The 21,872-nt window shown below is 37.3% G+C and overlaps 1 protein-coding gene across 1 annotated transcript in view; it reads right to left on the bottom strand.

Moving 5' to 3' along the window:
- LOC140150838 (histone deacetylase 4-like) overlaps positions 1-21,872 on the bottom strand; it is a 130,898-nt gene that overhangs the window by 96,565 nt on the left and 12,461 nt on the right. Inside the window, 1 exon segment of the mRNA XM_072172981.1 lies at positions 4,421-4,711. Within this exon segment, the coding sequence (XP_072029082.1) occupies positions 4,421-4,442 (22 nt within the window). The 5' untranslated portion in view covers positions 4,443-4,711.

Raw genomic sequence — 21,872 nt, 5'->3', positions numbered from 1 at the left:
CCCCATTGCCGCTTAGAGTACCACAAAGACCTGTTCTGTATAAAGTTTTCCTAATGCATTCCAAAGTCTTAAATTTTTGACAAATTTAAAAAAAAATCCCAGAAATTGAGGCACTAGGGGACAAGAACCAAAACTTTTAATTTTACATGGCCTTAGCAAGATATTACACATGCAACAAGTAATTTAGTTCAGCTTGATTACATGCCAATTGCAATGTTTAAATACTTCATATTTGTAATTCAATGTTGCCTGTACATGTAACAAGATTACATACCATAGGAAACGCAAGGTCATTGTTGTCTAGGAACATAGGCGAATTATTATTATCATTGGCATTATAACATGTTCATTGAGTAAGAAAGAAACATTGACATCATGGTCCAAACATGCCAAATGGCTGGTCCTGGGTGCAATCCTTCCTGTATTTGACTGACACCTTAGCAATAGGCACCGGACATTTGCGCGGTTCGCGCAAAAGCGCACATTTTCGCGCATTTGGGTGTCCAAAGCGCATTTTGGGTTCCATCGAGAATGTTCACGATTTTGACCCATCGATAAGCTTAAAGTTAAAACTTACGATTTTATGCCCCAAATCAGCAGCATTTACAAAAAAATTCACGCAATATTGGTTCTAACTTCACTTATGTACATCAAAATACAAATAACAATCATTAAACCAAGCATAATGTGGGGAAATTTGCCCTTGCTTTTCGACATTTCGATCGATTTAGTGATGGTCGCCATCTTTATTTTTTATTTTTTCCAGAAACTGGAAATGAACCGGAAGTCGTCAGAATTGATTGATTATATAACAGGGATCACGATTTTAGCGATTTTGACCTATTTTTTGGCGATTTTTCGCGCATTTTTGAAAAAGTGGCCAGTGCATTTTGCCGTTTTAAATCGCGCGAAACTCCGGTGCCTACCTTAGCAATAATATTATTCTTTAAAATAATTAATTCTCTGTTGTAATAACCAATAACCATCCCATTTTTATTTTACTCCCACCCTTTTTTCAGTCTCACCCTTCATACAAATTTTAAACCCCCACCCTTAATCAGATTTTCTGAGTGTCGAACCAGCACCCTTTCTGCCCAATATGATCACTGTGCTTTGACTTTGGTCAAACAAGAAATACAGACTGAAAGGGCATGCTTATAATATAGATGAAAAAATTGATGTACTGCGTCACTGCGTTTTTTTCTTGCGATATACATGTTTGAAAGTAAGTTTGGCGATTTTTCTTGGTATCCTGATTTAACCTTTCTAAAACAATCAATTCTGGATTGAAACAACCCCGCACTTTTTTATTTCACTCCCACACTTTTTATCAATCTACCCTTTATACAAAGTTTAAACCCCTCCCTTTTTCTGATTTTCTAAATGTCAAATCAGACCGGCATCTTTCTACAGCATGTTTTCATGCCCACAATAAAGGCTGAGTTTTGTCAAACTCTGTTGTTTTTTATTCTACTCCATTGATACGACAACCAAACAAGTGCAACACTACCAGGAAATATTTCGTGCAAAATATTGCCCCATGGGCATGGGCGTCAATCCCGGGGGAGATGTCCCCTCCACCTTTCGGCAAAATTACCCATTTTTTGTTCTTTTCAGCCACATTCAACATTTTGGCAGGGTTCCCCCTCCCCCCAATCAAGCCGGATTGACGCTAATCCCCACTTGGTACTAAATTTGATTAAGCTGGACAAGACAGAACAACAGCCTATTTTAAAAGTTGACAATGATCAGATGAGAACATCTTCAGCTTTGTTCAGGAGACCAGGACTTAACCAGACAGTATCACCTATAATTTATCACATTTGCTTAATTCTTTAGGCCAAAAAAAATTGTCATGTCAAAATCTTAATGTGGTACTCGGTTTTCTATTTTTTATCAATAAATCAGGTGTTCAGGGGGGTTACCCCTTGAAAACTCACTGGTTTTGGTCCATTTTGTTTTTCCAATGACAATTTTTTGAAAATGAAATACAAATTGTGAAATAAAATTTTGTTTTTGAACGTTTTCACCACCGGGAGACATGAGACAAATCTTCTCTTTTTGGCCTTAATTATTTTTATTTTTCCAGCAAGGTCTGCAGTCAGACACACATAATTTACATAATTCAATGTAAGGGTTAACTTTCTTTTACACTACATGTGTACTGGTAAGCTATTAACAACCCCCTCTATCTATATTCTACAGATATCTGATAAATATTGCTTACTGTGTACGCTGAAATTTTCGCTGTGGTTTTATTTTCGCAAATTTCGCGGATTAATATGTTCCCGCGAAAATAACCGCGAATATGTTTCTTATGTATTTTATTATATTATAAGGTGCCAAACAACAGCGAATGTCCTGTACAGTATGTCCTGAATGGTGGCAAACCTAAGCTTATACAATCATGTAGTCTACTTAACTGGGATTCAATCTCTGCTGTGATATCTTGATGGAGATTATGTAGCAGGCCTAGGTATGGCTATCATAACCATCAATGACTTGAATTCCTTTTCCAATGACATAGAACAGGTTCAAATTCTCAGAAAAGTTAGAATACACATTTGATTTGATGCCATGCGATGGCGGGTAACATTTGTTACTCTGGGAGCAGTACGACATACTGCGTGTTTCCACAGAGCACCATTTTCTAAATCATAGCGTATCATACCGTGCGATGGCAGATAACATTTGTTACTCTGGGAGCAGTACGACATACTGCATATTTCCACAGAGCACCATTTTCCAAATCATAGAGTATCATGCTGGGCCATGGCGCGAAACATTTGTTACTCTGGGAGCAGTACGACATGTACTGCCTGTTTCCACAGAGCACCATTTTCCAAATCATAGCGTATCATGCCATGCGATGGCGGGTAACATTTGTTACTCTGGGAGCAGTACGACATACTGTGGTGTTTCCACAGAGCACCATTTTCCAAATCATAGCGTCTCATGCCGTGCCTTGGCGGGTAACATTTGTTACTCTGGGAGCAGTACGACATACTGCCTGTTTCCACAGAGCACCATTTTCCAAATCATAGCGTATCATGCCGTGCGATTGGGCCTAACATAAATTTGTTACTCTGGGAGCAGTACGACATACTGCGTGTTTCCACCGAACACCATTTTCCAAATCATGGCGTATAATGCCGTGCGATGGCGGGTAACATTTGTTACTCTCGGAGCTATACGACATACTGCGTGTTTCCCCAGAAATTTACCCAAAGGCAAAGGAGTCCACATAGTTATAAACCCTATCCTTGCCCTATACCCTCTCAATTTATGCTACCGAGTTTTAATGTAATTCACCATCCCTTCCGGTTTTGTTTTAGATGGGCAGGAAGATGGTTCCTTGTAACAAACCTATAGGCTTCCTCCATCTTTTGGTTTCCTCCTCAGATCCATTATTCTTTATGACACTTCCTTATAAATGGAAATGAACTTTGTTTAAGTAACCATACATATATAACATCATGATTATAATGGTCAAAGATAGAATGTATATAATGCTAAAAACTGAAAATTGATAACACATGGCAAATAACTCATTTGACTTGACAAGTACTAGGACAATTTATAAGCCCTGCTCATATTTTGTTGAGGAAGCCCCACCAGAGCAGTTCTTCTGTGGTGAACCATACCTGCCTGGTTATCAAATTAATCAGTGACATGGATTATCTCTAAATTTGACAGGTGCTAATTGATGCAATAACATTAAAACATCAATTAGCACCTATCAAATTCAGAGATAACCTTGTCACTGATTTTTTTGATAACCAGGCAGGTTTGGTTTCACCCCAGAAGAACTGCTCTGGTGGGGCTTCCTCTTTAAGGTAGGTATAGATGGTGCACACTTATAAGCAATATGCTTTGGTTCCCTCAAGTTCCATACAGTAGTGACGTCAACGCTTTTGTGCGTTTGCGCTGCAAGCATGCGACCAAACCACCCTTGTTATATAAATGCACGATTCACTTAATAAGCGCACAATTTGATACTGGGTCTAGCATAATATGCACCTACGTTACTACCGAACTTGAGGTGAAGCAAAAAGTTGCACTTATAACTCTGGCATACAGTCAATAAATCACCGCCTAAGTTGCATATAGACAAACAAAACCTTGCACTTTCCAGCTAGTTAAGTGCAAGGACATCCTCAAGTTGTACTCTGAAGTTCATCATTCCACTACTATCACGGCGAGTCAATGACATCAGTGCGCATAGAGATGAGTGCGCAAAACAGCTGCCTCAATGCACGTCACTTGCTTACCAAAACAAAAAAATAGTGTAACTCCTTTGTGCCAGGAAATGAAAGTACAGCCTCAGTGTCATGTGACAGCAATGCCAATATTTCATGATCTCAATGTTTTCCCAATGCATTATGGGAAATTCAAAAATGGTAAATTCTCTGTCACTTACCTTGTGGCTGTGGAGATGACATTGTGATTTGTTATGTATTCCTGTTATCTCTGCAGCACACTCCACCTCCAGCTCCAACCGCTTACTTTCAGACAACCAAGTACCCTCTCTTATGGGGTACACCAGCTGTGCTTGTCTTCCAATATGACACCTTTCAGGTCAAAGTTCAGTGGTCAAAAGGAGACGATGTCCTTCTATGCTGACGGAGAATAATCGGGGACTCATAAAATACTGACAAAGCTCATCCACATACGAAGCAGAGTTCAAAAGGATGGCTTCTCGTACTGAATTCTGGAAATAACAAAAGCAAGATAAAGATAATTAAAATGTAATAAAGACACATAATTAAAATGCAATCAAGACAGACACAAACAAGAATTGTCTTTAAAAAAGACAAAGTTCACGGATCACTGAAATCAGCAACTACTGATCACAGAAAGCATTGACACTGCAATCTTGGTGTAGATTTAGGCATCCAGTAACTAGAGGGAAGGTTAAATTGAGTACTCTAGCATGTTACTCAACTGTATACTGTAAACAGGGTTAAAATTTGCCTAATTATGCACACATGGGCTCCATTGACTTAAATGAAATTTTAGGCACAAACTAAAAGTGCCCTCCCATAAAAATCAAATAAGGGCAAGGATCCTTAATTCTTGTTGGGATTGTCAGAGGAGAGCTCTGTTTGTACGTGAAATTTAGAAAAGGAGCCCATGTGCAACATAAGGCAAATATTTACAGTGACACTGGAGGATTGTGAAGTTTACACATGTATACGACTATGATTGTAAGAAAATGTGCCAAAATAAAAAAGGGTTTTTTTACTCAGTTTATTCAAATTAAATTTATATTTACAGTTTTAAGTTAAATTAAAGGTTTTCATTATAATGATGATGAAAATAATGATAATGCTTGTAAATCACAATAAATATAATAATTAAAACTATTGCCAAAAGACCATTTTCTAAGATTTTAGCAGAAAGCATTTCACACATGTATCATTGGACTCACAATTTGCTGGGGATTCTCTCACATTTTATACTAGGCAAATAGATGGTACGGAAATATGACTATTGATTTTGTGTGACAACCGATTCATAAAGCTTCATCACATCTAGTGCTGGAATGTAGACTGTGTTGTGTAAGCATTCAACCTAAAAAGGACATGTCACCCATGGTATTAGTTTTAAATGTGTGATTTCCAATCAATAGGCAAGCCATGCTCAACTGGATCCACAATGATTTTGCGATATCATGTTGAAGTAGGGCAACAAGCTGTTGCGGTGTTTCGGTCCATCAAAACTTTTAATGTTTTCCCTCATCGATTTGCCCAGGCCCGTACGCAGGATTTTTTTTGGGAGGGGTGCTGATTTTGAAAAAGTGGACTTTTTTCCAAAGGGGGGGCGATTTTGTAAAAAGTGGACTTTTCCCCAAAATTTGGACCTTTTTGACCAAAAACCGTAAAAACCTGATTTTTTTGATCGCTACGCTCGCAAATTCTTAAATTTTGGGACTTTTTGTATACTTTTGCAAATTTGGGGAGGTGCGATCGCACCCCCCGCGCATACGGGCCTGGATTTGCCAATCTTATTCATTCATACTCTGTATCATTAATATTCATGATTTGTTTTGAATGCAAGTACACAAATACGTGTTTGTATATTACTAAGCGACAAGCGCGCATATACGGTACATGTATGCAGCAATGGCATTGTCAAGTAAATTACAGGTGAGCTTGATTTGATTTTTTTTAAATAAGATCTGGTTTTTAAAGTTAAATAATGATTGATATGATTTTGTTGACATGCAAATGACACACATCAATGCACTTGCCCTTTAAATTTCCCCATTACAATGCACTCCCTCTTTGGGGTCGTCATTGTTCTGGTGACAAATTTAAAGGGCACCTGCATTGATTTTTGTCATTTGCATGTCAACATAATCATCACCCAGAATGTAGAAATTGGTATTCTGAAAGTGATATTGATACAATGAGTATTTTAGACTGTCTCTTCTCACAGTAACTTGTAACAAAGAGAATGTCAGTGTAAATTTGTACTTTAGTTCAATATTCGTGAAAAAACGTGTGACAATCAACCTCACTTGTGATTTGCAATCTTATTTCCTCTGTGAGTTTGACCCGGACTCCACCTCTCTTACCTACGCATGGTGAGAGAGATCATGGACCTGGAAGTAAGACTGCAACTTACATCACCACATGCAATTGTCATAATTCCATAGTTGGCAGTATTATTACAAATGGGTACCGGCATTCTTAAATGCTGGGAAGGTAACAGACTCGCTGTGGAGGAGGTGTGGTGATCCCCCCTTCCCCCACATTTTGAGTCTGGTGTAATTGCTAATGATAGAGAGATGGGCACTCTGCCCTGTACAAAATGCAGGTTCAACTCCTTTTAATAGATGGCTTATCAGGTAAGCTCACAATAACTAAAAGAATTAATAATAATTAATTATCAAGCACAAATCACATGGTTTTATTTGAAACAAACTCATATTGCCAAAATTGTCCGGTGCAATAACGTCCCAGTAAATACAATGAAGGCTGACAACAATTGAGCACAATTTTGGCGCCGGAATTTTGAATATCGCATGTTGAGAGCCAGCTGTTTTTATTCGTTTTTATGGTCAATATGAGTTTGTTTCAAATAAAACCATGTGATTCGTGCTTGATAATAATCTTTCTAACATATAAGGCTAAATGTTGTGATTGCCGGAGTCATCCTTTAATAGTGACTACCAGCACAAATTGGCTGTGATGAAGACTATCCTAGACCTGGATTCCAAGTGACTGAGCAGTCACAATACATGTCTGGGCCAATAACTTTCACTAGGATCCTAAACATCCTCATCTGTCAGTACACAGTTCTTTCACCCCAATCAGCTTCCACATGCAGAGAATCACCTTTGAGTGTATTGGGTACAAAAACTCATACTCCTCAACTTGAGATCAACTTCTGAGCTATATATGCTTGAATGGAGTTTATTGAACTTTGCCACTGGAGATGCTCCTAATCATGAACTTTGCTCCTTGTATGTTTACCATTTCAATGCTCCACCAACTATGTATATAACCATCATCAGATCATAAAGTTAAAGAAGGTTCAACAATGTAAATTCTGTACAACCAGACCATGAAACCAAATTATAAATAGAAAATTGACCTTTTATGTTTTCACTGGAGTTAGTTTGTTACGCCACTTCTCTAATAGTGAAAACAAGAGTTAGGCCTACATAATTTCAGCAGTCAGAAACAGTAACATCCCAAACAAATGAAATGCATTTTAGAATTGATAACACAAGTTCCAAAATGTTTTACATAACTCTTAGCCTATCCTATAGACCACTTGGCATGTGACGTCATTGCCCGGCAGTATGCGCGCGCATTATGGCAATTTCCATTGTTCGTTGCCCTGCAGTGTGCGTGACGCATCGTAGTCTGCTAAGGGCACGCATTTTAAATCGCCCGCCACATTTTATATAGTACAGGAAAGCCATTGAACAGTGTAGCGGCTCATTCGAGCATATCGATAGACGAGTCCCTCGCCTTTGTTGATAAACAGTGATGTCAAGTGGTCTATAGACACCATATTATCAGAGAAACCATCAGATATTTTATTGGTCAAGAGATGTGATAATTGCACACAAACTCATCCCTAATTAAATGAAATATATTTAGATAATTGATAACGGAAGATGCGCAGGCAATCAAAATGTAGCGGGCACACACCATTATCTAGTTACTTCGCTATATATCAAACAACTTTTATTTATATAAGTGGTTGAATTGAGAATGGACATAAAAATAGACCAGTCTTATTATTGGGCTATTCCAGAAAATAAGTGCACACCCCCTATAGAGGAGTAACTTTTCAATCAAAGAAATGTCTGGATTTCCAAGTCTGCTTTCTGAAAACGACTGGAATTCCAGTTGCCAATGGCCCTATAAAAAGCCTGGAAATCCAATTAAATGAAGGAAAAATCATGGAAATGTCCATAATGAGCTCTCAAATTGAGAATTTCTGATTTTGAACTGTTTTTCTGCTGGATTTTTTTCGCCTTTGGACACTTTAAAAGTCTGGATTTCCAAAAATAAGGACTGGGCAAAAAGTCCGGATATCCAAACTCCTCTATAGGGGGTGTGCATCTATTTTCTGGAATAGCCCATTGTTACATAAATGCCACTGAGAAGTGGTATCTCTCATGATGCAGAGTAAGTGGAGCTTACATCATTTAATTAAAATATATTTAAAAGTAAATCATATCCATGTTCAGACTTATAAAACTAACTCCCCTTGGTTTGAGTTTGACCGTTGTGCTTGGCCCGTCTACAGTCTATGGTTCCAGGGGGAAGCCCCCAGTGTATGGTCACGTATGGTGTGGTAGGTTTAGGTTTACTGTCGTGGAAAAAACGAAAGTCTGTTTGTGAGCATTTAAGACCTGACCCCCTATTCATGCACATAAGTCATCCTAAATTTACAGTTTGAGGGACTTCTTGAGTGGTAACCATCCTCTGTTCATTGTACAGTTAGTTATTGAAAATGGATTTAGGCATATTTAAGGATGTTAAAATTTAATTAATTCTGTGTTTAACGACATTTTTGTCCCGATTTTTGTTGTGGCACAAGTTAAGTTTCCATTATTTAAAAAACACTTTTTATTCTGTCACACAAATACAAAAAATATGCCTGGGGCAGGCACTGCCTTTTGAGGAGAGCAAGAGCAATCGCTCTCTACTGCTCTCCTTAAATCTGATATAGGAGAGTGATTTTTAGCTCTTCTTACATGTAGTTGACCATTCTCCCCTTACATTCTATTGTAAATGCTCTAAACAGCTCTCCTTGAAGGCGCCAGAAGAGCTATTTAATGCTCTCCTGCAAATTCCAAAAGACAGTCCCTGCTGGGGTGCCAAAGGCCAGTATACATGGTTCCAAGTGTTGTGTACATTTTCAAGTTGCAACTTTGGTCAAATCATGAATCTTGTCATATATTTTCCAAAATATTTTTGGGGAAAAGTAAAGAAAGAAAGAAAGAAAAGGAAACAAGCATCCAAACTTCGAGGCGCTAAAATCATAAGCTCCAGCTTTTCCAAGGAAATTCCATTTGGAGGGAAAGTCTGTTGAAAAAGAAACCTTTATAATCAAGATTTATGGGAAATGTTGCTCTCATCATGGGAAGTTTTGTTTTACTTTATCTCCTCACAAAATCACACATTTTTTCAATACCTGGCCATATGATAGAGCTAGTCAAATGAGCATTCTCTCTCTCTATGTGAACATTCAATCAACTTGAATGTGAGAAAAGAAATTCATCTCCATACATGTCTTCAACAATATAAAAGAAATTTTTCTAAACAAATGTGAGGCTTTTGTGAGTTTGCTAACTGATTGGGTATTTTCATTACCATATGAAGTCCTTACTCTTTTAATTAACAGATACAAACATGTATGATTCCTGAACACAATTTAGCAACAAAGAAAAACATAACAATAACATGGAAAACCTTCAAACTATATCATACAATATATACATGCTGATTACAATACTGTCAATACAATGCTGGTTTTCAATGATGGGTTTTTTCCTAGTTTTAACACTTATAAAATTATACCAATTTGTACGCAGGAACCCGGGATAAATTCCTGCTGAACTTGCAAATGCCCCTGCTTCCCATGAAAATCTTCATGACTATAGCAGACATGCCAACTCAGACAACCAAAACGCTGTATTTTGCACCCCAAACCCGTATTTTTGTAAAATTGTACTTTAGTTTAATATTCGCGAAAAGCGTGCGACAATCAACCTCACTTGTGATTTGCAATCTTATTTCCTCTGTGAGTTTGACCCGGAATCCACCTCTCTTAGGTCTACGCATGGTGAGAGAGATCATGGACCTGGAAGTAAGACTGCAACTTGCATCACCACATGCAATTGTCATAATTCCATAGTTGGCAGTATTATTACAAATGGGTACCGGCATTCTTAAATGCTGGGAAGGTAACAGACTCGCTGTGGAGGAGGTGTGGTGATCCCCCCCACATGAGTCTGGTGTAATTGCTAACGATAGAGAGATGGGCACTCTGTCCTGTAAAATATGCAGGTTCAACTCCTTTACCTTTAAATTTGCTTATCAGGTAAGCTCACAATAACTAAAAGAATTAATAATAATTAATTATCAAGCACAAATGACATGGTTTTATTTGAAACAAACTCATATTGCCAACATTGTCCGGTGCAATAACGTCCCAGTAATACAATGAAGGCTGACAACAATTGAGCACAATTTTGGTGCCGGAATTTTGAATATCGCATGTTGAGAGCCAGCTGTTTTTATTCGTTTTGATGGTCAATATGAGTTTGTTTCAAATAAAACCATGTGATTCGTGCTTGATAATAATCTTTCTAACATATAAGGCATAATGTTGTGATTGCCGGAGTCATCCTTTAATAGTGACTACCAGCACAAATTGGCTGTGATGAAGACTATCCTAGACCTGGATTCCAAGTGACTGAGCAGTCACAATACATGTCTGGGCCAATAACTTTCACTAGGATCCTAAACATCCTCATCTGTCAGTGCACAGTTCTTTCACCCCAATCAGCTTCCACATGCAGAGAATCACCTTTGAGTGTATTGGGTACAAAAACACATACTCCTCAACTTGAGGTCAACTTCTGAGCTATATGCTTGAATGGAGTTTATTGAACTTTGCCACTGGAGATGCTCCTAATCATGAACTTTGCCCCTTGTATGTTTACCATTTCAATGCTCCACCAACTATGTATAATATTATAACCATCATCAGATCATAAAGTTAAAGAAGGTTCAACAATGTAAATTCTGTACAACCAGACCATGAAACCAAATTATAAATAAAAAATTGACCTTTTATGTTTTCACTGGAGTTCATTACACCACTTCTCTAATAGTGAAAACAAGAGTTAGGCCTACATAATTTCAGCAGTCAGAAACAGAAACATCGCAAACAAATGAAATGCATTTTAGAATTGATATTAACACAAGTTCCAAAATGTTTTACATAACTCTTAGCCTATCCTATAGACACCATATTATCAGAGAAACCATCAGATATTTTATTGGTCAAGAGATGTGATAATTGCACACAAACTCATCCCTAATTAAATGAAATATATTTAGATAATTGATAACGGAAGATGCACAGGCAATCAAAATGTAGCGGGCACACACCATTATCTAGTTACTTCGCTATATATCAAACAACTTTTATTTATATAAGTGGTTGAATTGAGAATGGACATAAAAATAGACCAGTCTTATTATTGGGCTATTCCAGAAAATAAGTGCACACCCCCTATAGAGGAGTAACTTTTCAATCAAAGAAATGTCTGGATTTCCAAGTCTGCTTTCTGAAAACGACTGGAATTCCAGTTGCCAATGGCCCTATAAAAAGCCTGGAAATCCAATTAAATGAAGGAAAAATCATGGAAATGTCCATAATGAGCTCTCAAATTGAGAATTTCTGATTTTGAACTGTTTTTCTGCTGGATTTTTGCACCCCAAACCCGTATTTTTGTAAAATTGTACCTTTCCTACAAATCATGTATTGTGCAACTAAAGTGCACAGTGAATGTCTTTCCTATTCCTCACAATGAAAACTCCATTTCACAGCATATTCGTCCTTAAAACATTGTTTTCTTCCAGGTTTCTTCCCATCTTTGAATGCCATTATTTACGTTTGTGGTGTCCCACATGAACGAAAAGTCAAACACAAACACACACCACAAGTACTTCGTTGCATTGAACCAGCATAGAGCTCGCCTCTACGATGCCAAAATACTTTTTAAGACAATCGTGCCGATTGGACAAGGCCAAATTGATGCAATGTTTACAAATATCAACCAATCAAATGACAGCTACGTTACCATGCAATTCAACAGGTCAAATGATATCAATTCAGATCGGTAGTCTATTACTGCAGCAGTTTATCTTTATGAGGCATGACTTATTATTATTTTGGTCAAGATTATCAAATACCATATTTTTCGGGAGTAGACCGTACCACCGTATTTTTCATGTTTTACCATACAAAATACGGTGAAACTGTACTAGTTGGCATGACTGCTATAGGGACAACTTTTTATTGAAAACTGCCTCAGGTTAAAAGGCACAATCATCTTCAGAACAGCATTCATTTTTGCTCTGCATTTGCCTAAGGTTGATGTGAAATTGCCCCTGGTTCAAGACAAAGCCACATTCAAAGCAATTTTCAATAGAAGGTTCTCTTGCTTCAGACAATCTCATTTCGACCCCTGTTTGTACATATCATTACACAATCACATAGAGAATCTAAACATTGCAAGCTGATGTGTACACATCACATCACAGATTACATCTACAGAAGATGGACAAATATATTATTTTGATGTTATCACTTACAACTCTCATTCTAGTTTTGATTACAATTGTCAAAACTCCAATAACATAAAATTCACATTAATATTACAAATTCAAGCCTAGCAGACTGGTCAGTGGTTGGAATTTAGAGATATTATTTTAAAATTCCCTTTCTCCAAATTTTGTCACCTATACATACCTAAATCAAAAGTATTACCGAGATTGATAACAATCACATCACAGCAATTGAAGCCCTCACACTCCCTCCCCTCCCTCCCTTCCAAGATGATTGTGCATCAACCTGTAGTAGTGCGAATACTCAATAATGCACCCTTCTGACCGCTAAAGCTTCTTTACGCGATTTATCACAGCATGTATTACACTTGCACTCACCATGTCTCCAACATGACTGCAAACTCAGACACACAAATCCTAACTGGAAACACCTAGCTACTTATATAGTCAAGCTCTGTTGTCTATATATATTGCGCTCGTTTGCTCACACACGCACACATTATCATCCATTTTCACTCATCCCAGCAAATAATCAGACTGATTATTCAAAAACCAAAACATCTCACTGTGAAAAGGGTGCGAGCCACAAAAACCACATAAAATACTATGCTTCAATACATCCACAGGGAGTTCCTCACAAGACAAACGCCCCCCGTGTGACTAAACACATCATAATATCGTATACACCAACGAGACGTATAATGTCGTCACTACGGTTCTCAAGTCCCCCATATTTTTTCCTCTATCACCCTGCCTGAGGAGCAGTTTCATCGAGTCAGGCGGGTTTGGCAGGCTCAGATGCTCTGACAATAACAGCCTATGTTTACACTAGCTTGTGTCTATTTTTAGCATACCTTGCTCAAGTGAGAGAACATGTCAATAGCGGCTCTCGCTCATATAGCCTTGATATGTACGGTCTAGTCAAACGCCGGTTACTGATAAGCGTAACATTACTGCCCGCTACCATAACACTACTTCTAGAGTAACTAGTATCCACAACACATTCAATTGCAAATTTTACCCTTAATTCATTGATTGTTTACCATGTATTATTTACAAAAGCAAAACAATCAAAACAAGGACCTGATTCAAAACTGGTTTCAAACATATATATGCAACTACCGCTAGGATGCCAAATTGTTTACAACTTTTGAAGTATTAAACCAATATTTTGAACATGTTTCTGGAGTGGAGCCATGAAATCTTAAACTCTTCAAATTCTGTGTAAAATCTACAATTACACTTGTAGTGCTTTCAAAACAACGTCAATCTCATGTCATACATATATGGTCATTTTCACGGTAAAGGGTGTAACTTTGGATTTTTAACAATTTAATCCGTAGTGTTCTAAGAAAGCCACAGAATTCCATAATTTTTGGCCACATAAGTCATCTAGTTAGCAGCTACCTTGGGTAGCATAATCAGCTTTGGGAGTTACTGCGTTCAGTTTTAGCAGGCTTAAATGTACTTAATATTGCCATTTTGAAAAACTATAAAAAACAGTAACATTTTTGTAAAACCCTGTGTTTTCTTCAGTTAGTTCATGGATAATTTTTCTTATCCTGAAAGTACAGTCATATGTTCAGTAAACACTGCCACATTAGATTTAATTGTGAACGGCCCTGTATTTTTGAGAACCGGACTTCGATATTTGTCGTTCGGAGGCTTCATTTTCCGTTAACAATTGTTAACAAACTTTGTGGGTGTAGCTTTGGTTCATAATTCTTGGTTATTTCTTCACTTCTTCTTGATTTATAACAGTTGTTATCTTAACTTGAAATGGGTAACAAAAATTAGCCGATTTGCAAGCTTTTAAAATGTTTATAAAATCTTGACTTCAAATAGCCGTTTTTCCGTTAACTTTTTTGAAGCCTCCGAAACAAACTGTTCAGCAAGCTTGTGCAAATATAAATAAAAGAGCTCATCCAATCTATTTATCAAAATGTAGCAAAAGTAGATCCTCAAGTCACATGTTTTTAAATCGTGGAGATATATATCACCGTTTGAAAATGGGACCCAATACAAACTTTCCGTTAACAATTGAAGCCTCCGAAACAAATGAAGCCTCCGAAACAACAGTAAACTTAATTATCATCTATGCATATATCTAAATTGGTGAGTTTCATACTGATATCTGCATTGTAATTATTACTTGATATGTGCAGAATGTCATAAATTTAAAAAAAAATTGACATTATGGTTAATGTTTGAAAAATATACTGATACCTTAAAAAGCCTGTTTCGGAGGCTTCACATGCAAAAAACACCATACTTAACAAATGGGTGAAAAAATTAATGTGTGATAAATCTACAATATCTGCCGCATAGAATCATTGATTCAATACACACAAGAAAATAACAGCTTAGATGATCCCAACACTGTTGTTTTCAAAAAACTACTTCTGCAATGTTTAACAATTGTTAACATGAAGCCTCGAAACAAAAAAAAATGACTTGCTGTGATAATTTAATTTTTGTCACAACTGAAATTCAATACTTAGAAGCAAAGCATGAAAATTGGTAATTGTGATATTTTTTACTTTTTTTTTTATGTCAACTTGTAGTAGTTAGCTAAATATTTTACTTTTATGATCACCTGTGTTGTTAACTGAAGCCTCCGAAACACAAATCGCTTGAATTGCCAATTCTAAAAAATAACTCCAATTTCTGTGAAACTTGGATGGGAGGTTCCTTTCATCAAGTAGTATTTGTACATGAAGTTAGACATTCAAATTATTTTAGGAACCCAATTAAAACTTAAAAAATATGTTTAAGGTTTGGAAATTTCCATTGTAAATGACACTTGATGTTAAAAATTTTCAAAACTGCAATTACAAACATAGCAAAACATGGTATAAAATTTAACTTATATCTGTTGACTTACTTTGGAATGGAATTTCACATGTATTCCAGCTTTCATGTCAAAATTTTCTGAGGTTATGTAAAATACATTTTTCTTAGATTTTAACCAAAATGTTATGCAAATGTCAAATTTTTTATTAGAAATCAAAAGGTTTAAGCCTTGAAACATTATTTTACTTGAATTTAAGTTGCTTCTATGCATGATTTCAGTAAACAGAAACATATTTAAGTGGTTTGAAATTTTGACCCTAAAAATCAAAAGTTACACCCTTTACCGTGAAAATGACCATATTTAAATTGGTCAGTTTATTCTGCCTTTCCTCCTTTGATTCTATCTTGTCTAAATTCAAGGTTTCATTTCTTCTAGTTTGTGCTAGAATAGACCCATTTACACAGAGCCTGGGCACAGAGCCTGAAGTCAACTTTAGTCCAATTTGAACTCAACTTCGTTTGTGTGTAAACAGGGTCGCCGTGTTTTGAACTCGGCTTCAGCAGTCGACTTCGGATGATGACCCGAAGAAACTTTTATCATAATCCGTATTCAAACTCGACTTTCGCAGTGTAAACGAAGATGCAATTATAATTTAGAAGTCGAGTTCATATTTAATGGTTATTTGATGCATGAGTAAGTGATGGCATAGAAGTCAAATTCACAATTTGTTTTGAAGTTGACTAACTTGACTTCTGAGTAAATGCCATATCAACAAATAATATGTTGATCCTTAGTCGCCATCTTAATTCAATCTGTGTGTTTCTACTGAGGGCCAAATTCTGTGCCATGCCGTGCCGTGCCGGGTCATACCGGGTAACAAGCCCAGTAGAAACGATCTGGGTAATCGGTTGCCGTGTCATGCCGGGTCATGTGCTCGCCTTTCATGATCCACCTCTTGAGATGGATCATGCCGGGTCAAAGCGTGTAATCCGTGCAGTAGAAACGAGCCGTGTGATCGGTTGCCGGGTCGAGGTCATGCGTGTTGCAAAAATAACACGATTTATATTCTATACTTGTATAGTCTAGCCTAGGCCTATAATGTAGTAGGTTCCTTCTTTCTGATATTATATACACTGGCATGATGTGTGACTCGCACTGATGAACTTGATGAAGTAAAATGGATATGACTTTACTTAGTCTAGGCCTACTTCTTTATAGTTGGTTATATTTTGGCTGTAAATTAATTATCATAATAGCCAATTACTAGATCCACTGGTAAATTAATGCAATTTGTATTTTACGAAAACACTAAATTGTGACTTGTAGGTCATATGCCATGAGCTGCCATGCGTAGACATTTCAAGTTAGGATACAACCGTCAAATCTGTTTTCCGTATTCGGTTTACAGGAAAAAATGCCGTGCATCGTAAATGCGAGACACGGCTTTCTGGTCCCAGTAAAAACAAGCTGGGTAATGGTGGCCGGATTATGATCGGTATTTTGTGCCCGGAAAATAGCGGGTCAAAAAGCCGTACGCTCAGTATAAACACGCTGATTGTCGCAATTGAAGTAGACTTCTCTCTGTGTAAATGGGGTCATAGTTGGGATTGATGCCCACGGATTGATGTCTAATCACAGATTTTGAAGGCATGTGTACACAAAACAAAAACTATGTTGTGTGTGGTATTTTCCCTTCCCTAATCCCTCCACCTTTGGGAAAGTTGTACAAATTGTAGGCAACAGAACTTAAACCCACATCAGAAGTTTATGAGTATTGAATTGTTCATTTGATGTGTTTCAACTGAGCAAAGGTTGATGGGTGATGATGCAGGGTAATGAGGGATATCCTCAGGCAACCCAGCCTTGAGTTGCTAAATTTTCAGTGCAGTAGTTGCTGTCCTTGCCCCTATAATATACATATCTTACTTGCCACCAATGCACTATAATTTTTGAGAAAAATGCAAAAATAGGCACAAAATTGGCCAGGTTACCTGGTTACGTACTTCTTATTTTGAACCTCAGCTCACAAAACTTTGGCACTTCGCTCCGACTCTGCTGTCACAGTCAAGTGCCTTGTTCCAAAAAAATAAGTTCCAGGGGCCACGCCTGATGAAACAAATCTGAAAGTTTGATTTCTTATCAGGGAAATCAACTTCCAATGACTAAAGAAAAGGCAAATTTGGTATTTTCTATGCTGAGAAAACTGACTGGAATAGCCCAATAGTGTAGCGATTTAAATTGTAAAATAATTGTTGAAATAAGCTACAAAGTAGGGCACATGTCATTAAAACCTGACCTTCAGCTTGAAGGTCATAAAAGCGCCTCCCCATAAATACATGGGGAGTGAATGGACGCGACTTTTGCAGAGCAGTTGAAACGGCTTAGTTGACGGTAACACACATACATGTATCAAAAAAATATGGCGGTGAAGTGAGGTGCAGAGCAGTTGAAACGGCTTAGTTGACGGTAACACACATACATGTACATCAAAAAAATATAGCGGTGAAGTGAGGTGTTCAGCTCTGAGCACAAGTCGACTGCTCAGTGCCAGAAGTGGTTAAGTGCAATAGCTACCCTGTGAACATTTGTCAATTTACACATGTATTTTGTAGTATTTTACACACATGGCAGCTATTGCACTTACCTACTTCTGGCACTGAGCAGTCAAAGTATGTTTTTATTTATAAACTTTGGATATTTGTATTCAGTTATTCACAGAAGAAGTTCAACTTGTTATAAATTTCTATTTGTGCTAGCACATCTGCAACCGCAACCTCCCCCGCCCCGAGTCTAATGTTAATCAGCTGTACCTGATTATTTTATGTCATCGGCTGTAGTATTACGCTCAAATTTGACATTCTTCTCACCATTTAAAAAGAAAACAAACATGATCCATGTCACTGCAATCATGTAGTATGTCATAACAGTTTCAGATCTTTATTGTACAGAAACACCATTATGCCGTGCCAAATATTTCAATTTAAGGTTAGCAACTATTTTAAACTGTTGCGATTTGGTAGTTCACAGCATCTTGCAAATGGTAGTGAACTTTGGCAAAAATTGCATTGATCATTTCATAGCGAGTGTGTAGAAGAATTCAAATATCATATATTTTTTGTAAGTCCTGTAGTTTCTTGAGTTATGTGCAGTTTTTAATAGCTTGTCTATTCAAAAGCGTTTTTGGCTTCATGGGGTCTCCCCTTTTTGGGTTCGTTTTTGGCTGGGATTTTTCTTGCTGTTTCGGGGGGAGTAAGGCATCTAGCTTAATTGTCCCAGCCTCTGCCATATCAGTAATGTCACCCTTGTGAGGTAGTAACTGCGGCGGGGTTTATTAATTTTCCATCAGCGATTTTGATTGGCTGCCTTAGGACTTGGCCTGGCTCAGGCCAATCGGATCTCGTGTTAGCGAGCGTCCGGTTTTTCGCGCTGTTTGTTCCTTCCCTGCTCATTTTTTCGGCTGAAGCAGTCAAGTTCGTCTGAAAATCCCTCCCAACCCACCCAGTATTGTAGCTGGGGAGGGGTTGGTGGGTCGTTCCCCGACTGGTGGGGTCTGGAGCAGCTGGCCAGGTCTTTTATGCAGTCCCGCTCCGGATGGGGGGGTGGGCTGGCAAGATATCTTGCAGCCTTGTGCTCAGCCGGTACGGCATGTTTTTCAGGGGATCAGGGTCTGGACCTTTTCTTTTTGTGTGTTTCAATGGTCGTGTCCGGAAAATATTTGGAGGTGTGGTGCCCCAGGTGGGATCCACCATCAAAATCATCAAATAATATGTCCAGACTCCGTTCCCACCTTTTGGTTCCCCATCAATGGGAAATTTTTGTAGATATTCCTACATGTGTGTGCATCAGTGTGGTGCTCTGACTGCTTCAGCTATTTCCGCAAATCCAAAATAAAAAAAAGTTAATTGGGTGTAACAAATTTCGCTGTGTGCTGTGTTTTTTCCGTTGTGCACGTAGCTTAAGAGTTATAAAGAGGGCTGAAACAACAACACTTTTGTAAAACGTACATAACTCATTCACAACTATAACCAAGCAAGTTTTCAAAGTATATGATTTGTAGAATGAACTTTGCAAAACATCAAAGTGTTATTTTTCAATAATATTGATTTAGATAATGAACAACAATTTTTGGCTGCTTCGACCAACAATACCTCCTCTACCCTTAATTAAGCCATTTTCATTCTTACAGTGATAGTCATATCAATTTTGTCTCTAAAAGCTCATTTTTGAGCATCAGAGCATCCATAGAGTTTAAATATGGGTATTTAAAATCTATGGAGCATCACATATGATGTAAATGTAAAGATTTACTGGTATGTGATAACATAGATCCATAATTTTCCTGGATTATTAACATACGTCATATTACCAGGTGGCATCGGGAGTGGCATAGCCAGTGGAGAGCCGCGGGGATAATTGCTCCCCAATTGTTCAGAGGTAAAATGGCTAAAAACAGGACACAAAATTGACAAATGGGGACAAAAACATCTTACAAATGTACACCAAAAATACACGGTACACCAACAATCACATTTTGGAATGAGCTTTTTCATGGTTATCTATTGAATCCTAGCTTAAAAAGAGGATGCTAGAATCTCAAAATACCACTCGTAATTAATTCTAATCAATTAATTAGTTAATTAATTAATTAGATATTATGTTTGAGCCTTCTCACTTGTACTCTAGCTTGATATTTAAAACCTTTATGCCAACTTTCATAAAATGACAAAAATCAACATACATCCATACATATCACCACCAACATTTAATTTTGCATATCAATATTAATAATGGATCCAATTCTATTACTGTACAATACAAGTACTAGTATACACAAAATTATTAATTAATTCATATGTTTGGTGTTGTCATGGCTCTTTTGTTCTGTATGTGTTATGTTTTATTTGTTTCATTAAATAAATCTACTTTGTTCTCCATAAAAAAAAACAATACATCACAAAGCAACTGCCATTCCATGCATTCCATGTGATACAATTGCATAATCCTAAACTCATACATATTGGCCGGTCGGCGGTTACGTGCATAGCTTGCGATCCCCCCGTCTGGTGGTTCAACGTGGTTGGCACCTGAGGGGTCTGTGGTTCAAAACCAGCATTTCTCTTCAAAAAGTAGAAAGGGAGTCAAGGTTATAAACCTTTTCTGTGCAATGCATGATAACAATACTAGAACCTAGAATGGTATGAGGAAGTGTGCACCGAAAGTTAAATGAACATCTAATTATAGCAAATTGAAAATTGAAACCAAAATACCAGATGCTATTCTTGTATCAATTGAAAGGTTGCTTAACTTATGTTTTGTAAAAATTTCAAGTTGGCTGACTTTGTGACCTAAATATATAGATCTACTGATCAACAGACTGAACAGAGCATGGAGGTTGGGGTTAAACATTCAACACATTCATACACATACATGTAACAGAAGTTGCAATTGAGTTGCTGAATATGACTGAGATTACCAGCAAATGACAAACATAGGTAAATAACAATTTCCTTGACTGGTGGTACATGTATTGAATACCAGCTCCCATATGTACAGCTGTCTCACAGTTGATGAAAAAGAAAAAAAGTCACATGCATTAAAGGGATTTTAGACATTTTCTGTGCAAAATATTTTGTCAAATCACACTACATGTAGCAACAAAGTTGCAATGTTCAACAATCCTATGTGTATTTGGAAAAAAAAATATTTATTTTATTTTATTTATTTATTCATTTATTTGTTACTCTTTATCACTGGCACAGAGTTACAAAGATTTAATATTGCACATAAGTTACATCAAAAATTCCACAATATGATAAAAGGAACAGGTTTTTTTTTAAAAGTCCAGTGAATGGCTGGAGCGAACAGGTGCATGTGCACCTCTAAGACCGACCCACCAAATCCAAAAAGAAGGGAAGGGAAAATAAAATAGAGGGGGAAAATGCAGGTTACGTTTGCCTGCAATTTGCACAATTGCAAAAAGAGGTCCAAATGTAAACACAATTTACATCAAAGGTGCGAAACAAATTTGGACTGGTAAAACTCCAAAACTTACCGCTTAAATGAAGTTGATGTCACTGCCACATTCTTGATGAAAAATGGTATGCTGGTTCCAAAATGAAAAAAAAATCTGAATTTTCATGAATTTTAGGTTAAAGGTCGAAAGTCCAAAGTGTCATTAGACCGAAAAGCAATAACTTAGTTACAAACCCTAACTGCACCCTAACCTAAGTCCTAAACATAACCCTAAA

This window comes from Amphiura filiformis, chromosome 4 (genome assembly GCF_039555335.1).
Source record: "Amphiura filiformis chromosome 4, Afil_fr2py, whole genome shotgun sequence".
Taxonomy (NCBI): domain Eukaryota; kingdom Metazoa; phylum Echinodermata; class Ophiuroidea; order Amphilepidida; family Amphiuridae; genus Amphiura; species Amphiura filiformis.
Note: the sequence above shows the minus strand (reverse complement) of the source record. Positions and strands in the feature narration are given on the sequence as shown.